General features: G+C 53.4%; 1 protein-coding gene across 1 annotated transcript in view; it reads right to left on the bottom strand.

The window, feature by feature from the left end:
- Positions 1–1,582: 1,582 nt before the first annotated feature.
- Positions 1,583–19,818, bottom strand: part of KCTD16 (potassium channel tetramerization domain containing 16) — a 73,157-nt gene continuing 54,921 nt past the window's right edge. The window contains exon 3 of the mRNA XM_026118314.2: positions 1,583–3,240. Within this exon, the coding sequence (XP_025974099.1) occupies positions 2,789–3,240 (452 nt within the window). The 3' untranslated portion in view covers positions 1,583–2,788. The remainder of the gene's footprint in view (positions 3,241–19,818) is intronic.

Below are 19,818 nucleotides of genomic sequence, written 5' to 3'. Positions count from 1 at the left end.
TTTCATTTGGTCCAATTTTCCCACAGTTATTAATCATCACGCTGCCCTGTGCAAACTGAGCCCCCTCTGCGGGCGCACACCCGCGTGTGCACAGGCACCGCACCCCTGCTGTCCTGCGTAGGTTATAGCCCAAGTACCTGTGACATCAAAGAGACCAGGAACAAGCCGGAGCGGGACCAGCAATGCTTCACCCGCAGCACGCTGCTGAGGAAGAGCCCTGGCCCTGCCAGCCGGAGGGGGCCGCGTCCCCGGGCTGCTGCGCTGGCCCAAGGGTCTGATGGACCCTGACTGGCCTGGAATTTGAAAGGGGGAAAAAAGCAACCCCCCCCCCCCCCCACCCGAAGTGCCAGAGCGTGCACAGCTCCTAGCGAGGAGGAGCCGGTGCTGCGCGGCCGCTGAACCCGCTGCGCCCCACTGCCGGTGCAGAGCAGGCCAAGCAGGCACCCAAAAACAAGCAAGCAACTCAGCGGCGCCAGCTCTGTGGGGCCCGTGCATGTTAAAGGTGATGCATTTTGTTGCAAAAATACATGTAGTTGGCAGGTAAACAGAGGGCGACATGTTTAACATGACTGAATTGGAGTGTGAGCTGACACATTAAAACCTGAACTGGTGCTCAAGCCTCACCCTGAGAGAGGCCGAGTCCCCTCACTTGGCCCAGCACGTCACAGTCCCCATTCTGCACTCAGCAACACCGCATGGTCAACGTGAGCCACAGCACCGGTCTCACGGGTAAAGTCTCAGCAGAGACGGTGCTGAGCTGCCACTCCCGACCCTTGCACACGTGGCATTGCTTGGAGGGGCTGATGGAGGTGTGAGGTTTTTTTGTTTTTTTTTGTTATTTTTTTTTCTCTGTCTCTCCCCCCCTCCCCCCCTCTCTGGCAGCTGGCCTGCTCCCCACCATTGCTCTGGGCAAGGACCACTGCCTTCCTGCCAGTGTCCCCGCGGGCCACCACCTGTACACCACCCTCAGCTACCTGACGGCCGAGCCACCGCCTGTTCACTCGTGCAAACCTTGCAGTCCTTCTGGTGAGGCAAAAAATACAGCAGCCAGTTCTGCGGGAGCAAAGGGGCCCCCATGAATGCCCCACCTTGCTGAAACTGCACCAGGCCAGACCTAACCTGTGCGTCCCTGTCAGTATCATCTGTGGCAGCCCCAAGCACAGAGGGGACACGAAGCCCGAGAGCCTGGCAGTCGCTCCTAAGTCAACAGCAAAACGCTCTGTGTTACCAGCACTAGCACGTCGCCCGTGTATAAAATCATTTCGCACCTTTAGACAAAAAACGATTTGCATCAAATTCGCTAGCTGGCGCGTTCCCAGCTGCAGCCGGAATGCGTTAGCGGGAGCAGGTCGGCTCTCAGCCCCCTTCTCTCGCCTGGCCCTCCAGCAGCTCGGGCGCCAACCTCGCACAGGTGCTGTACCGTGACTTACCTGCGCCGCGGGCAAGTCCTGCCCCCGCCACCTTTTGCTACTCTGCGCTTGCTGACAGCGCGAGCACCCCCCTCCCCTGCCCGGGCACTCGCACCCCAGCCCTGGCCCCCCCCCCGACTGGCCTCCCCAGCCGTGCCTGCCCCAAGCAGCCAGGGCAGCTCGGTGCGGGTTGCTGACCAGCGCTGCGCTACCGGCTGGAGCACGGCCCAACGCGGCGATCGGTGTCGCTACCACCGAATTTGGCTCATTGCTTTTCAATTTTTAGTTTTCCCCTGAAGCGTGCGCAGCTGGAACGGCACAGCTACCGTCGTCTCACCATCAGTTCCCGCCCCTCAAAGCACTAAATGCACCTTGTTAGGCTGATAATGTCTTGTGTTTGCTTCCGCGTCAGATGGGACCATGCACCCGCTCTCCCTGGCAGCTCGGGCCAAAGGCTTTTGGCCGACGCGCCTGGCAAACCTGCAGAAACCAACCGGCCCCGCCGGCTCAGCCACCTAACAGCCATGGCACTCGCGCCAGGAAAACTTCCTGCATCCTTCCAACTGGAATCGCTACGTGTTTAACCCGTCGTCACCAGAAAGCCTTGAGAAAGACAAGACAGGCTTGGGGAAGAAACAGGGAAGATCATCAAAACCAATGGAATATTCTGCTGACGGCCCCAGGGCCCCCCGCGCCGCTCCCTGGTCTCGCTGCGATGCCTCTGCCGCGGCTCGGGGAGATGCAGGTTTTCCGCTGTTCAAGCCCCCGAGCCGCGAGGCAGCAGCGCAACAGCCCGACTGCCAGAATTGCTCTTTTCTGAGAAAGTGCAGTTAGGAGGAGAGAGCCAGAAAATCTTTAAGCAATACATATTGCTATATATATATACACATATATATACACAGAGATATATATACACATATATATATACATGCGTAGTGTAAACGGTCATGGCATAGCTTGTTTCTCTGAGCTGTGTACATCCCTCCAAGAAGTGGGTTAAAGGAGACCCCGGGAGGCAGGCGGGTCCCCAAACCTCCCGGCACCCGACACCTGACCCCGCACGGCGCTTCCCGCTGCCGTCAGCAGCGTCGGCACTCGGGCAGCTCCTGCCGTCGATGCTCTTGTGCCCTTCGGGTGTTCAGCTTGTGCAAGGACTTGGAGTTTACACATAAACGCATTTGTCATTGTGCTTCCACAACCGGAAAAGTATTGTCACCCTACGACTATAAACGTTAACGTGAAATAGGCAAATTAGGCAGTACTATCAAGATGGATTGTTTTCTCGTGACCTAACAAGTTGTTATTAGTGGAATTACTTTCGTATCGCTTAGGATCTCGCTCTAAGTGGTACCAGGGTCAGGCGTTTCCCCACCCTGACCCTATAGATGATACTTCCGCAGCAGTTCAGACTGCCAGGGATGTTTTCTTTCCGGAAACCTGTCTGGGATTTTGATTTTGAGGAAATCCTGGATGCATTTCTCCAGCTCTTCCTCAATCGAAAGCTTCTCTTTCACTGCCTTCTTCTTGCTGGCGTTGGACTCCCGGGAGCCCGAGGTGAGAGTCCGGAGCAGGTCGCTCTTCCGGCGGCTCTCGGACTGCTGCAGCAGCTGCACGGGGCCCTTCTTGGCTGGCCGGTCCAGAGTCTGTATGTTGGGCTGGCGGGTGACGGGGCCGCAGATGACGGTCTCCTGCGGGGAGCTGGCCTCCGACTGGCTGTCGCAGCTGGACGTCGACAGCTCGTTGCACGACGTGCCGCTCTCCCCCTCCTTGTCCGCCTTGCCGGTCTTGCAGCAGCAGTCGCAGTGGGAGGACGCCCAGCGGGAGGGCTCGCCTGCAAGAGCAACAGAGAGCCCGGCGTTACGCGCGGCACCGACCCCCGGACGCTCCCGCGGGCACCTGCGCAGGGTGCCAGGCCACCGCCGGCTGCGGGGAGGGAGCCCGGCCGGAGCCGCACGGCGACTCGCTGGGTCCTGCTCTGACTTTCGCCACAAACTGTCAGGAAAATCTCCGTTGAGTCTCGAGCGCCGGTTCTGGGCTCCTCGGTGAGGAACACCAGGGTCACCTAAGGACCACGCTCGGTCCTGTCCCGCAGGGAGCTACCGCGGCTCCAGGGACCCCGGCTGTTTTCCAGGGCTGAGGATCTGCTGCTAACGCCACGCATCAACCCCAGGCCAAACCTCGAAGGGGTCGCACAGGGCTTTTCCTCCTCGAGCAAAACTCCTTGGGAAGCCTGCGGAGTTTTTGCCTGAGGAAGGACAGAGAAAAAGCAGAACAAGGATTTCAGCTTTTGCCATTAAAGAGCTGTTCCTCCAGGTTTTACTCATCTGCATCAGTTCTTTGAGGCCAACAAGCTCATAGGTGCGAATAAAGGTTATAGGGTCAAAGCCAAGGTTACTAATTCAAAACCGACAAACGACAAAGTAAATTACTGGCGGCTGGAGAGAGCCAGCAGCCGAGAGGCTGGACCTCAGCAAAACCCCGTGGTTACGTTACTGCCTGTCCACGTCGATCAGGAAGGATCCGGCCCCGTCAGCAGCAGCGCCCTTGAAGCCGGGACGGCTGTGCAGAGCAACAGGCTCCTTGCACAGGGACCCCAGACTGCCTGGGTTTGGGTCAAATACTCCCAGTCCAACTTGTTTTTTCTGTCTTTTAAAATGACAGTATAAAATAGGCTGGCTTTAATAGCATATCTAGTCTCCCCCCCACCCCCCATACGTTTGCTGTGCCCAGGTTAAAAGCAACGACCCGGGGATCCTGCAGTGACCTGTTTTGCACAATTACAGACGAATACGGGGACCCAGCTCCTGCCAGCAACCAACAGTAATGAAGCGGTGCATACAAACGCTGCGCCGATCTTTTTCAGGGTCTTAAGGGCAAAATCCTGGCAGTCCCAAGGAAACTGCAGCCATCTCCGCATCTCAGCGCCGGCACCCGTGTGCGGCCAAGCCCCGCGGGGCTGACGGCAGCCCGAGCGCCGAGCGATGCCCAAACGCCGCCCTGGAAATCGCATGTTTTCCCCGGGGCATAAAGCAATGCACAGGGAAACACGCTGCTCCTCAGGTCTAAACAAAGTGTTCAGGCTGCTCCCAAAAAACACTTACTGTGTTTTCCTTTAGCCATCACCATCTTTATACTTCCATTGAAGTCAGTATAACTGCTTGTTCTTTTTTTAAAGTAACAAACCAAGCAGCAATGATGCTCCACACCGTCACTGGCTATTTAAGTCAATAAGCACCTCTCACGCAGCAAAAAACCATATATCCAGCCCATTTTAAAATTCAGAAATGGCCTCAGAGGACACCTTGCTCCTCCAGCAGCGCTCAGGACGTTTTCCTTCCCGTTACTGGTACCCCCAGGAGCTCCAGCTTCTCCCACCCTTCTTCACCGTGGGCGGGGGACGCGGTCGGTCCGGCCGTAAGGCGGCGTGATGGGGGCAGGCTGCCTCCGGCCCCGGCGGGACCCGCCGAGGGACCCTGCGCTTGGTTTCCTTCCCGATTTCATGCCGCACACAGCTCCATTTCTTTTTCCCCCCTGTTCAGCTGGAGACCTGCCCAAAAGCGATAACCCACGGCGAAGGGGAAGGGCTGGCACTGATAAAAAGGGCTCCCTGACCAAACTGCTGAGAAAACCATGGATTTAAGTGTCATCTGGAAGCATCCATCTTCCCACTAAAATGTAATTATCATTTCCAGCTTGTGCAAATTGGTCACATTACTCAGATCAAGCAAAGCCTAATTTAGCTTAGCCAATTCCCATCAGCACCACGGCCCCTTGTCTCACCTGCAGACGGAAACGGGGCCCTGCCGCCCGCATGGCGCATTGCACACGCGCATTTTCAGAAATCCCGGGGAGTTTCTGGCAGCTGGGGGTGCCTGAACGCACCTTTCCCAGGGCGGCTTTGCAGTCCTGCCCAGGCAAAGTTTTAGAAGCCTTGCACTGACCATAGCTGCTGTCCCGCTCTCCCGTTTCCCACCTCGTCAGCAGCCGTGAGCACAACGCACGTGATGTGCAAAACAGGTGGAAGAGCAGAAACGAGAAAGCCCCTTCCCACCCGCTCCTGCCTCTCCTCGCCGGCAGTGAGGGAGCCGCTCGGCCTGCGAGCGCTGCAGCTACGTTTAATTTATAGACTTGCTTCCAGACTTGTTCTATATCTTGTCTGAAAAAAGTCAATAACGGCTAAATTGGAGTTTTTTATAATTCAGCCGGCTTTGGCAAAGGCACCACGTACGGAGCCTCTGTGGGAACCCGACGCCGCCAGCAGCCGACAAGCACGGCCGCGCAGCTCCCGGTGCCGCGGGAATCCTCTTTCCACGCGTTATTACAGGACTCCACCGAGAAATGGGGTTAAAACCCAACGCGCTTCACCCGTGCGGGGTTTTCCCGGAGCTCCCTCTGGGGCACACGGGGCGAGTCCCGCCGCTCTCCCCTGCTCCAGAGCGGAGCCGGTGCAGGCGCCGCTGCGCGGAAGTGCCGGGATCTTTTCCCGGACGGAGGTGGGACACGGGACACCCTCGACCCAGACCCGGGCCGATGGCACGGGCGATCCCAGCAGCGCACAGGGCCGTGACCGGCTGCGGTCCCGCACGCTTGAGGTACACACTTCACTAACACTGAATAAGCCTTTTAAAAGTTAATTAAGAGCTAATAAATGCTAATTTAGCTTAATGAGTATTCAGCATCCATGGGCATACCAAAGGCAAGCCAGGAGGCGGAAATTCATCCATTCAGGAGGCAAAATGGTGGAAAAACTGGCCGGACTGGGAGGCGAGAGGCAGCGCGGGGCTTGGGCGGGCGGCTCGGCGGCAGCCCTGGAAGAAGCAACTGGGAGGAGGGTTAAAACCCGCGATGTTACTGCAACCGGGCGATTGCTCCGCTCTGCTGGAAAAGAGGCGGCAGAGGGGAACAGGCGTCTCCTCGACACGTACTTTCTGATAGCTCTATAAGGGGGGGACTCTGCACACACAGTCATGCTCTTTAAAACCATTCGGACAGTCTGCTGGCTTCAAACCTGACCAACACCACCGCACTCACCGGCTTTATTCCAGTCTCAGCTAAATGGGAATCCCAGTCTGGTGTGCGAGTAACAAAAATTGCCAGGAATGTACCTTTAGCTTTAAAAAAAGTGTAAAGCTTAAGTTTTCTGCTGAAAAGACCTCGATATAATCATTATAAGTACAACATGTCAGGCTAGCCAGTCAATTAGGAAAACCTAAGGAGAGTGGGAAAGCGGTGCAGAAAATTGAGTTGCCCTTTAGCGTTTAATAAAGCAGGTGGAAAAAAAAGTTCTTCCCCCCCCCCCCCCCAAGACTATCCTCAGATACCAGGAGTATAGAAAAAGAAAGGTTTCCAATACCAAGTAATAATACATGAAAAATACATGTGTCGACCGGCATCACAGTAATTACTACGCTAGTAACACTAGTCCCGTTAGTTAAGGCAGCGCTGTGAAATCATCGATCTCGGGGCGGGCGAGCAGAGCTCGCGCTGCGCGGTGCCGTCGCCCAGATCAGCCTTCTGCAAACGGCGGCGCGGAGACGGGGGCTGTGGGACGCCTCACGCCCCGCATGCTCGGGCTGCGGGACGAGCTGCCGTCCGCCAAGCTCTGCCCCGTTTCGGCGTGTCCCCTCGCGAGGGCGCACGCCCTTGGGGGAGAGAGAGAAGCCAGTGACTTCAGCGGGGACAAAAAATGCGGGGATTTTGTAGAGAGGATATTGGTCAAGAAAACGATAACTATAATGTCAAGACAGTCAAATGCAAGAAGGAGCCGAGGTGCATCAGCGCAAGAGGCAGGTCTGCCACTTTGTGCAGAGGGATGCAAAGGAGAGCTGGCGAGGTGCGAAGGCTTCCAGTGTCTGCCTCAGGCTGATCCCCCTCTCCGCCAAATGCTAAAATCAACACACTTCAGCCACTCCCTACTAATCAAGAAAAAATATATATACACACACACACACATATATATGTTGTTGGGCTATTATAAGAGTCACTCTCCCTTTTAGGGTGATTTGGAGCAAGGGAAGGGGAACGGGAGGGAGAGGGGTACCGAACCCCGGCAGAGCCACGTGTCACTCCCGTGTAAATCCTCCCGCATCCGGCCGTGCTGGAAGCTGTTGAAAAATGTCAGGTTACAGCAGAAAAACGATCCTGCCTTATGTTGTAATGAAATAAGCACAGCAGCGAACTTCACACCTTTCAGGCACACGCACTGCAGGTTATTTTGCTGGATACAATGAGTTTTTAACAGTAAGAGCTGCCTAAGGTGACAGGGACAACTAGCAATCACTTTGGGGGATTTGGGGATTTTGGGACAGCACAACAAAAGGCAGAATATCCTATCGCACCTGACGGAAAGCGGGGGGACAAATAAATGAGATGATGCACAGCGCTCGCAGAGGTGATCTGCATCCCCTCCTGTCCCCTAACGGGATCAGTCCAGCGCGCTGGAACCGCCCGCGCCAAGGGCTGCGGCTGCCGCGGCACCTGCAGCACTAACGCGGCACCCGATGCACAAGCGTCCCCGCGACGGGAGGACAGTTGACTCTTATTGCATCCTATAGCATAAGTCAAGTCATAGATATCTAGAAGGCCACGAGGGACTTGAGTCCTACAAGCCGGGCTCCTTTCTCGCACTTTGTAACAAAAGCCTTTGTATTAGAGGGAAGCTGCTTATTCTTCGGGTACGGCTTTGCCGCGTGAGGACCTTTCTGCCGGCATCCCAGGGAAAACCCGGTTATTTGCCTGCAGCGCTTCAGCCGAGTTTGGGTCCACATCGGTGGCAGCCCCTTACTCGGGGCGTGCTGCAAAGCCCACGTCCCCGACCGGCAGGGCCGCGCGGGCCCCAGTGACGGGAGACGATGCTAACGTCACCGCAGGCTTCATTAATTAACGGTTAAATGCTTTGAGGTTCTTGGATAAGAGGGGCTAAGCAATTGTGGCCGGGTGCTCTTGCCTCTCTCCCACTGCCCTAATCACCATTATCATTACCAGACGCCTTGAAGAAGCAGTGAGCCCCCAACGCACGACGGACACAGAAAGCACCCGCCGCCCCGTTGCCCTGCCCCGCACGCGGCTGAACGCGAGACCCCCTCGAAGGGGGCTGCGGGGGAGAGCCGGCGGGGAGGGAGCAGCTACGACTTCAGGGAAGAAAGAAATGAATAAATGCACAAAACCTTCAAGTCCCAAATCGGTACAGTGGGTTTTGTGAGAAACGGCTCATAGCACCAACACAAGCCATCGTTGAGCCCATCTCAGAGATGGAGGCGCTTGAACGCGGTGGTGCCAAGTGCTGGGAAATGGGTAGGTGGGGAGGGATCCCGGCGCTCTGCTCGCCCGTCCGTCCCTCGCCAGCCCCGACAGCGCGCCGCCAGCCCACATCTCCCCAAAGCACCTGAAACTGCCTAAAACCACCACTGCTGCGGCAGGCCGGGACAGCCCCGTTCCTGTGCTGCTCGGGGCTTTGAGCAGCACACGTCTGAATTAGCTCACCCAGAAAGGGACCGGCCAGAAACTTCCTGCTGTTCATATTTAGGCGTTATCCACCGCTAACTTCCAACCGAGAGTTATTCCACCACTTAGAGACACGCGGCCGGGGCTGAACACAGGAGCTGCCTGAACAGCACCAGAAAATACACAAGATCTCAGATCCAGAGGGAAAACGCACAGCTGGGTTTGGCTCCGAGATTTTGGGGGATGTTTCTGCCGATCAAAGGTAACTCTCTCTATGACTATAACAGCAATCTAATTAAATCGAAGAATACTTTACACTAGAGATACACAGCAACACGTTTCTCAGACCCACGATGACCCACTCATCTAGCTGCAAGAAAAATACAGCCGTTGACGGAAAAGCCTGCGGATAACACAATTATTGCAATGCTTACAACTGTAAAATGCAGTCTTGCCCCCGGGGAGACACACCGTGACACAAGGCTGAAGTCTTCCCTGCTGTTGCGGGGCGAGCGGTGGGCCTGGACGCAGGATTTGAGCAGTGTCTCCAGGTGGCCCAGGTAATCACGCAGCCATTTAATCCCCTTAGCAAATTATCCAGCTACTTAACTGCTACGCTGGAAACAAACCTTCACCTCTTGCTCCCCAAGCCCCCCGGGAACGCCAAGGGAAGATAACCAAACATATGCAAACCCTGATGGATCCCAGGGGAACTGGATGAACGTTTCTTAGGGACTTTTTCACTGGGAAATGCTGCTTTCTTGAAGCTCAAGTACTCTGAGGGAACACGGTGATGTTCATGACATCGGCACGGGGAAAGCGCTCAACTAAATCGTCTCCACACCCCCTTTAATTTTCACATCCATATTATGCTCTTAACTCTAATATCGTATTTGATATAGTTAATCTTCTGTTATAATGTTTCAGATTTATAAAAAATGAAGTGTTTTGATATTTCAGAATCAAACTGTTCCAAATTACTGTTCTACAAAAATGTTCAGAATTTTGATTTTTTTTCCCTACTAGGATTTGGAATGAAACAACGTTTTGATGTGTGAGAACGTGCAGCGAGATGGACGTTCTCCTTCTTGATGTGGCTTGACATTACACATAGGAAAGCTCATTGCTTTCTGAATTATATTGCATTTATTCAGCCTCTGCACTTTTCATAACCATTTTTTTCTGAGGTTTGGGGGTTTTTAGAGGAAGGGGGAAGGTTGAGCCTGTCTCACAAAACAGTGAGTGACAGGTTTGTTGCTACAAATATGGAGATAGCAATGAAGCAGCAATGAAAAGATACGAGTGAGTTTTCTCGCTCAGAAAAGAAACCCGCGGCAGCAGAGCAGCCCGGCCGCAGCCGGGACGGGGCTGCCGGGGAGGTCGGCCCAGGTCCAGGACGGGTGGGGTGGAGGCCCCTTCCCACCGCCCAGGCACCCAGGGGCTCCCAACACCAGCTCACCCCATCTAACACGGCCTCGCCGCATGGGCAGAGTCCCTCATCCCTGCAGTCACCCTTCTTTCCAACCTTGTGAAGCAGCAGTTCTCCTTCCAACATCAAAAAATGAAGGGCTGAGGCTTTTAAAAATATCACACATTATTCATATGGTAAATAAAAAATTGATTGCCTCCAGGTCCGAAGATAAGGCAATGCCGGTAAACTGACATTTTGATTTAGATCACTCATTCGCGCATGCACAACGCCTCAAACAGGTTTTGCATCCATGCATGAATTGAAGGTGTTGTGATTGATGAGAGTCCAAGGTCTAATTGGTGTTTTAATAAATACTTTCTGACTTGGTAATCTGGCTAGATTTATCAGCAGAAAATGCCCGTCTAAATAAAATTACCAAAGTAAAGCTTAGGAACAACGACAAAAGCCATGTAAGTAATTGGCTCTGGCATCGGCATTGGCAGCAGGACGACACGCAGGAGATTTATTTGCATTTAGGATCAAGCATCTTGAGCAAAATTTCATGGAGCAAACAAAACTAGGGAAGGACAACGGTAACGCTGCTGGTTTGGACTCTCCCATACGCGCGAAGACCTGCTTCTTCCCAAGCCTGTTCTACAGCCTATGGTTTAAATCCCCTGAACCCGTCGACACGAACCCAGCAGCGCTTGATGCTTGCCTACGGCCCCTCGGGCTGGGCAGCTCCGGGGCGTTCCCAGCGGAACAGGAGACGCGCAGAACGGGAGACGGTAATAACGGAGAAATGAGGCATGGCTGGTGCCACCGCAAGAACCGTGCTGGAAGCGGTGACCTTCCCCCAGCCACGAGCAGCAGAAACACCCGCACCTCGCGTCCAGCTGCACGAGCTCTTCGCCAGCCCCCGACGGCACGGCCGCAGCCCCCGCGCTGACCCGGGCCGCGGAGCGCGCGAGGCCACCGGCTACGGGAACCACCTCCCCGCGCAGGAAAACCCCGTTCTGACTCATTATAAAGATGTGGGTTGGTATCTCAGCAAATGTCTCCATCATCAATTCAGGTCACGTGCCTCATTCTGATCATGGTCTCTTCAAACTGACCTGTTTTTTAATCTCTTCATCCACTGAACCATGCCTGTCTGCTTAACCAAAATCCTTTTCCTAGTAGCACTTTAGATTTTACAAGCCTGATTTCTAGATTTATCCACTTCTACCTTTTCTCTCCTCATCCACCAAGTAAAAACTTTGGTCCGACCAAAGCACGAGCACAGCTAAGCAATACTTTTTCAATTCTAAGCAATACTTTTTCAATTCTTACCTGTATTTTTCATTGACAGTTTAGTAGTACTTGGCTTGAAGAAGAAAAGTAAGAAGAATAGCCTATTTTGTGGGAAGAGCTGAAGAGCTCTGGCCGCCCAGCCGATCCGACATAACAAGCAGTCACTCAAGGAGCAATTCAGGGCTGTTGGCATCTGCGCTTTGTACTTTCCACATCATGGGGAAATGATATTCGGCACCAGGACCATGGTATTTAAGTGTATCTTTCTCTGGGAAAATTATGTTGATATGAAAAAATGAGGCAAAAGTCCACTTCTGCCAATTGCACTTGCTGGCTCTTTCCCTCCTTCAAACACACACACAGCTCTGTGCAGAGCAAGTTATGAGCTGCCACTGCCACTTTCTTCCTTTTCAAATCCAGCCTTGAATACTCCTCAAATCTAAGACTTTTCTGTATCTTTTTTATTATTGCTGCTTTAATACCTTATCTGAGTCTTATTTAATACAGCCTTTCCTTTTACTTTGTTACATTAAATTTATACTCAAGAACTTGAAATGAAGTTTGATTTAATTAAGTCAGTCTGGGTTAAAGACAGAGGGTTTTCCTTGCAGTCTCTGAACAAGCCGAGACCGGCACCGTCTTTCTGTAACACAAAAGATGTGAAATACTCCAAGGGGACGTTATATCGACCAGCCCAGAAACCAATGAAGATGGACTGCGGCTTGCACCCTCACGGTCATTTTTCACTGAAGCACTCCAGATGCGTATGAAGAAATAAATTCAAATCCTCTATTAATTAAAACCAATACAGGGAAAACCAAATTAACAATCAGAAGCATGCCCCCTCCCACTGCCCCAGTTTCAGATTTACCTGCATACGTATTCCTGCAGATTCCTCAGCCGCTAATCCCGGGAAAGTCAGAATTAGACCAGCATCAACAAGGCACTGAAGCCTAAAGGGAAAGAAGGCCAGTTTCCACGGCCCAGCTCCCCGGCCCCGCACAGCTGCTGCGGGTGCAGAGCAAACGAGCTCAATCGCAGACACCTGGTCGGGGTCAGGAGCAACGGGGCTGCCACCAAAACACCTGATTTCTCGTCTCCACTCTAACCTATAAAGTGAGTTATTTTCTGTTTGCTTTAGATCCATGACCACATGTTGTTCCAATCTAACAAGAAACACCTTCTTTTAGCAATCACTGTTTTTTTATATAAATATATATATATATATATATATATAATACTACCAGGCTTTACTTCATTGTGCCCTTTGTGCCCCCCTGTTTTTATTGGGAAAGGCAATGTGTCTGTTACTAGAAATCCTGCTTGTTGAAGAAATACATTATAAATTGCTGACGGATGGTTATGATAATATGGGAGCCACAATTTCTGAGTTTTTAAAAATGAGGGCTCATGGACTCAAAAATCCTCTAGAGATATGAAGGCATCATGTTAGCCTATGTTGTTCCAATTAACTGCAATCAATTGCTAATTGAGAGCTATTTTAAGACTTGTCATCACTCTGAACATAATATAATATCATAATAATACAGTATCACCACGCATGAGCTCTGTGCAAAGAGCTCTCAGGAAAGGGAATAAAAAGGAGTAAAGGAAGCCTGATTTCTTGCACCTCCGCGTTTCGGCAGGTAGGTAGAACTGCAATGGCCTCGTCCGCGTGGGGCCCGGCGCCGCAGCGGCTGGACAACGCGGAGCCTCCGCTCCTCCCCGGGGAGGGCAGGCGGGAGGACGGGCGCTTCGCAGCAGAAACACCGCCCGGCAGAAGGGCCGGCACTGGCCGTGTCCCGGCCAAGTCCTGCGACCTCCCGCTGCTGCCCGCGCCGGCAGGAGAAGGGCACGGTTTTGGAAACGGACACCTGCAACAAACCTCCATGTGCAAAGCTGGAACGAGTCGGGGAGCTGAAGGCGGCTGTGGTCCAGCGGCTCTGCGGTCGCAGGGCAGGGCTGGCCTGGTACCCCCACGCGCTCCGACCTCCGCGGCTCTGCTCTGCTGCACAGCGGCGAGGATGAGGAGGGGCCGCGTCGAGGCAAGCCGCCGGGCCGGCGAAGGGCGCAGCCCAGGGCACGCGTGCAGCCCCGTGCGCTGGGTCGGGTTGTGTTCAACTTGACTGGCTTTGCAACACAGGCTCAAAAACCCCGACAGGGCTATTTTTGACACAAAACTCAAATGACCTAAATAACCGTACAGCACTCGGCAACAGGCTGGAGGCTTGCCGTGAAGCTGGCACGGCAGGCGAAGCCGGCAGGGACTGCGGTCGCGGGCAGGACCGGGGAGCTCAGCTGCAGCAAGTCTGTCATTCAACATCTACATTCAGGAACACGCTAGCTGGATAATTCACTTCGTGATGTCGAGTAGAAAAATCCTCAGGCAAAGAGATAACTAATTCTTAAATGAAGAATTTCTCCTCACAGTGCTGGTTTCAACCAGCTAGTAAGATTTTTTTAAAATCAATCTACAGTTCAGCTGTCTGTTATTGCAGGTTATTATGCTTACGGGCAGAGTGAGCCCAGCTGTCCTTTGCGAAAGGTCCAAACGGGGTTAAACCTTTCTCACCTGGCCACTTAATCACATACACCGTTTGCTTTCAGGTGCCCCCCGGTTCCCACACAGACGAACCCGTGGAGCCCGTCAGCAGCTCCTGCGGACAGTTATGCTCATCCTCATCACAGGGATAAATCCCCCCCTCCCCCTTTTTCTTTAAACCTCTCGGGTTTTTGGTATGCTTTTGCAGTCTCTCTGCTGCTCCAGTTTCTTCTCTCTCATCTCCTTCTGTTAGTATCAAGTGGTTTGCTATTCCTGGTGCATCCTCTCGCTGCCTCCTCGCCTCTGCTCCGGCTCCTCTTGGAAAAGCCAGTTCGGGGAGCTCCTCGGCCAGGGCTCCTCCCGGGCCCTGCTGTCCTGCTTGCTTCTCAGTGAGGCTCTTGGCTTCTTGTCCCTTCACTGCTCCTTCCCTTCTGCTTTATGCATACAGCATGGGGGTTATGAGGCTATAAATTAATAATCAAGCAGTAATAATAAGCAACGAGCTGTTGTAACTCACAACCAGCAGAAAAAGCAGGGCTTGGAGGTGAGGCCCTCTGCCTCCAGAGCTAAGGTCCCCGGTGCAGGCAGCGGTGACGTCCCTCCTGCCCGGGGCCAGGCTGGCAGGTGGCTGAAGCCGCCCTCCCCTCCCTCCCCGCGTCCGCGAGACACGAGGACAAACTCGCTCCCCAGGGACGGAGCGGGGCCGTGCTGCTCCCTCCCTCGCCCCGGCGAGCCCCGTTCCCTGCTGGGGTGGAGCAGACCTCCTCCCAGCCCGGGCAGCGCTCGCCCTTCTCCAGCACGAAGGCGACCGGGTTAAAATGCAGATGCGCTGCAGCCATTTGCTAAGCACTGCCAAGCGCTACCCGTACGGGTAGAGAAGAAGCCTGTAGGAGCAGCATATAGTCGTCAACCTGCAATAACTTCATCAGTGGCTTTTCTTTCCTGCCTTGCTTAGTCCCATTTTCTGCAGTTTCTGTCCTGCAGGCCGGATGCCGCTGGCAGAGCAGAGAGAAACGGGTGCTCCCTCGACGGCGAACGGCGATGTGATGTATGTCGTCATTACAGAGGGAGGCGAACCGTGGCTGGCGCACCTGGACCGGGCTGCAGCGAGAGGCTGAAGACCAGCCAACAGCCAGGAACAGCTCTCCTACCACGAGATGCAACGGAAGATGCTGCTTTTTGGAAAAAATTACTTTGAAAATCACTCTCTCCTCTCCTGCTCCAAGCCATTGCAAATGTGCTAACTGCCATGATCTGGTTCTCTTCTTATCCTAGATTTATTTTAAACAACCTCAGGTCCTTCACTCATCATTTGGTATCGTACAAAACGAGGAGCTGACCGCGAGCAGCATCCTACGTGGGGAAACCCCAGCGGCACTGCCGGAAGCCTGGCTGCCGGCTACAGCCTCCTGGCCAAACAGGAGGGGCTTCACCTGGCCTTCCCCGGTTGTCCCCAGGCGCTGACCTCCCCTGGTGAGGATGCAACCTTCAGCCATGCCACAAGTTACTCTCCTAGTTATCAGGAATTAATGCTGCCACAGAAGCTCAGTCTACTGCAGTACCGGCCCGGCCTCGTTTGCGACACCTTCCCCTCTTATTTATTGCCTGGGATCACAGAAAACTCTTTGCGGTATTTCACTCCGACAACAGGCACTAATAAATAACTCATGCTCCTTGCTGTAATAGCACATTTTCAATAGCACTGAGCCAAGCCTCATTTTTCATGAATGACTTTTTAAGAACACCACTGTGTGGCACTGGCACGCGGATGCCCCTCGGGAGCGGTGCCGGCCCTGCCATGCCGCGCCGTGCTGCCCCATCCCTGCTTTTGCTCTCCGCGCGTCTCAGTTCAGTGGCATCGAGACAGACATTGCAGCTACAGAAACCCAGCGAGCGAGCGGCTGTTGTACGAGGGAGGAGCCCGCAGGGTTGATGTGCAGGGATGACCTGGAGCACGACTCCGAGGAGCAGCGTTACAGATGCATCTCCTCCCAGACTTGGAGGAAGAACATCCAAACCCTCGGTCGGGCAAGGCATGGGACCCACAGACCGGTATCTGGGCTCCCGTATTTCTAGGAGCTTCAGCTACCCCTTTCCATAGGGACAGATGCTTGTTCTTTATGCGCTATTTAAGACACTCTTTCTGGAAGCTTTTTCTTCCTTTTCCCCTGTGTGAACCTCATAAAATAGCCTCCTGCTCTGTGGAGATAGATTTGGTTCATGCGAAAGAAACATTCCCAGCCACAGTGGGCTCTGCCTTAAATTCTGCATCTTGCTGTTCAGTGTCGCTGTGGGTTATTCTGGTTTATTTTCCATCCTGTAAGCGGTGAACTGAACCCTGAGACAGGAATGGTTTGATTTATCGGTGTTAGCATCTAGACCAAAGCAGCTCTGCATGAAGTAAGTGCATGTAATGGGAGACCCTGCACTGCCCAAAGAAAGCCCAGCACCAGCTCCAGGGGACGGGCGATGTGTCAGCGCTGGTGTCCTTCGCTTCCCACAGCCACCCAGTAAATCCCAAAGCAGTGCTACCACTTTGTATTACCCACGGGCAGGTACTTACATACCCTGCGGAGAGGCTTTTCGGCCAGATTCGGCAGGGTGTTTCCTCAATGGCTCTAGATTTTTTTTCTAGTTGGCCACACTGCGTTGGATCAGTTTGGGGAAACTAAGCTGCCTGCAGCTAACTAATGCACACACCCTGCTCTGAAATTGTAGAGGAAAATACATTTTTTTCTGCAGAATCCAACAGATTATTAGATATTTTCTTCCATACGTTTCTACAGGGAGGTACAAAAACTCCTTAAAGATGTTAGTGGTTCCTACTAAACTCTACAGGGTTTTAGTGGCATTTACATAGACCTTTACTGGTGTCAGCATTTTTAAATCCCACATAACCTTTCCATAAGAATGCAGAAAATCTCGAAGAGTCCAGTATCTCTGTTTCTCTGTGGATTAAAAACATATTGAAAAGCTTAGACCATTACAGATGTATTCAAAGTAATAATAACGGAAGGAGTTTTCTGCAAGCTGTACTGTGGAAATGCATCACACAGTGCAGAAGTCAGACTAACTGGCCTTTGACCTAGAAGAAATGTTGAAAATTTAAGTAAACTCTCAGCTATGTACAGACCTGATCCTGATCCCCCTGGAAGGAGGTGAGCATTTCTACTAGCTAGAAAAGGCTTCATGGACCTTATAAAAGTGTGCACCAGCCGCGGTTGTAGGGTGCTTTTGCATTCTTTACCTATAGACACTTTCCTTCTTTAGAAACTTTCTTTAGAAACTACACCTTGCAGAAGCCATCACGGTAGATTGTGAAGGCAGGCTACATGTAAAGAAATCTTCTGGGGAAAGCAATCGCAGACACGGTTTCCATACGCTTTCTGAAACAGCCCTCGGTGCAGTAAACCCCCGGGCGGACCCAGCCCACCGCGTTTGCCTCCGACCCGAGCGCGGGGCCCCGGCGGCCCTCAGAGGCATTTGGGGCGTCTTGGTCACCACGATGCTCCACGCGGGCTCCCTTAACATCTTTTTTTCCAGAAAGAAGGGAGCTAATTTACTAAAGTAGATTCAAGATCCTACAAAATTCCCCAACGTATTTTTCCTCAGGTTCCAGCTGCCTGTGGCTCCCGATTTCTTCTGCTCCCTGCCGTCGCCGCGCCTCTCCCCGCACTGCTCCGCACGTACGCGCCAAACTCAACCTCTTCGTTCACCTCCCCTGCGTAAGCGCGTCCCTCCCTGGTGCTGCAAACAGCAATGCTGCAGTTTCTTTTCTAACTCAACCCATGGACTTCGTGTCTTGAAAAGGAAATTTTTAAAAGATGGAAAACTGAGACAGAGAGCGATCCGGCATGCCAAAATTCAGGCAGAGCTGCAGACAGGTTTCTGTCTCTCGTTTCTAGACAGGTTACCCTTAATTGTACCCAAGCGCTGGGATCACACACGTTTGCCAGCAAAGTCTTTGATAAAAATATATTTTTATCAACACAAAATTTTTGTTTCGTTGAAGAACTCTGTCTAAAACTGTACTCGTTTGCTACCACATTTCAAAGAAAATGAATGTTACAAAATCGTATCTATAGGGAAAAAAAAGTTCTCCTGGGTTAGTTTTGCATGTAATACATAAGCTGCCATTCACAGCAAGATTAAGAAATAGTTGTTTGCGTTATGATTTAGAGCGATTTTTTCCTCCAGCAATTTCCACAAAGAAAAAAACAGGAGAAATGTAGTTTCTACAAAGCAGAAATTTATTTCACCCTGGTTTTGCAGACGATGCTAATAATAAATATGGTCATTAAAGAGGGAAGCACCAGTCACCCCTTCCCCTGGGCTTCCCACCGGGTCCTGTTGGCCATGTGTCTCTCTGGGAATGCCTTTGCTTTCCGCTCTGTGCAGCTCTGAGTACCGAACCAAGGGCTGTGGTGTCCCGGGCCGGTTCCCACCCCTCTGCACCCTGAGCCAGGGCCGGGCCGGGCCGGGGGGCTGCCGCTGCCACCCGGCTCCAGCGAATGCTCTACCTGCTCCAGCAGAGCGGAGGTGAGCGCTGGGAGGGCCGTGCCGCTCCCACGGGCCATCAGCTGCTCCCGCTCGCCTTGGAGCATCATCCGTGGCCGCAGAGCGATTCATCCGTGCTGCAACCCGTCATCCGTCTCCATCTACATCACGGCATCACCCTGAGGACCGCAGACGTGCTGTCCCCCACGGACGCTCGCTTCTCTAAGTTACACCCAAGGAGGTGCCCTGCGGGTGCTGGGACTCTCACCCAACGTCGCCCGTCGTCCGCGGGCAGCGCAGACCCCGGGAGCAGCACGGCCGGGCTGGAGGCCGAGCTCGGCCCAGGGCGCGCGGGCACGCGGGGCGCTGCCGGCCGCCCGCTGCAGCCGAGCCTCGCCGAGGTGCCCGGCCACGTGCAGAGTCGTGTTCGTTTTACTTAGAAAACAGCAGGAGAAATGAATCAGTCCGTTACGGAGCTTTAAACAAATGTGTGGATGAGGAACAAGCTGTCGCAAACTGGCAAAGAAAATGCAGAAAATTAATATGGGGTGAAAGCTGCATTTTCCAATAAAATATGGCAGCCAGTTAACTCCTCTCCTTCCCTCACGTCACCGAGGATTGAGGCATCGCAGGAGCTGCAGAGAAGTCTGGAGCCCCGCTGCCCCCGCCACCCGCACCGCTTGGACACGGGAGGCATTCCCTTGACTGGTACACCCCTCCTTCAATCCATTAAATAATTAATTAATAAAATCGCTGCAGGCTGCATGCAGGTCCACGAGGGACCTTTGCATGGGCGACATACTTCAGCAGAAACGTTGCATGAGAAACCGTGCTCAAAGGCGGTGACATTCCTGAGAAGAGCAGTGGCGTCTGGTCCTTACCAGCGTGTTTCCACATTCCCTGTTCCTGGGGGTTTCCGAGGCCCCAACGCGCTGCCCCAGGCTTCCCTACGAGCTGCCCCTGCGCCGCGAGGTGTCGTGAGCGGCTGCTAAAGCAGGGGCGCAGGGTGCAACGGCGCAGGGTGCAATGACACAAGGTGCAACGGCGCAGGGTGCAACGGTGCAGGGTGCAACAGCACAGGGTGTAAAGGCGCAGGGTGCAACGGCGCAGGGTGCAATGACACAAGGTGCAACGGCGCAGGGTGCAACGGTGCAGGGTGCAACAGCACAGGGTGTAAAGGCGCAGGGTGCAACGGCGCAGGGTGCAACGGCTCAGGGTGCAGC

The sequence above is a fragment of the Dromaius novaehollandiae genome, chromosome 15 (assembly GCF_036370855.1).
Source record: "Dromaius novaehollandiae isolate bDroNov1 chromosome 15, bDroNov1.hap1, whole genome shotgun sequence".
NCBI lineage: Eukaryota > Metazoa > Chordata > Aves > Casuariiformes > Dromaiidae > Dromaius > Dromaius novaehollandiae.
The sequence above is the reverse complement of the archived record's forward strand: the minus strand, read 5'-3'. Positions and strand labels throughout refer to the sequence as shown.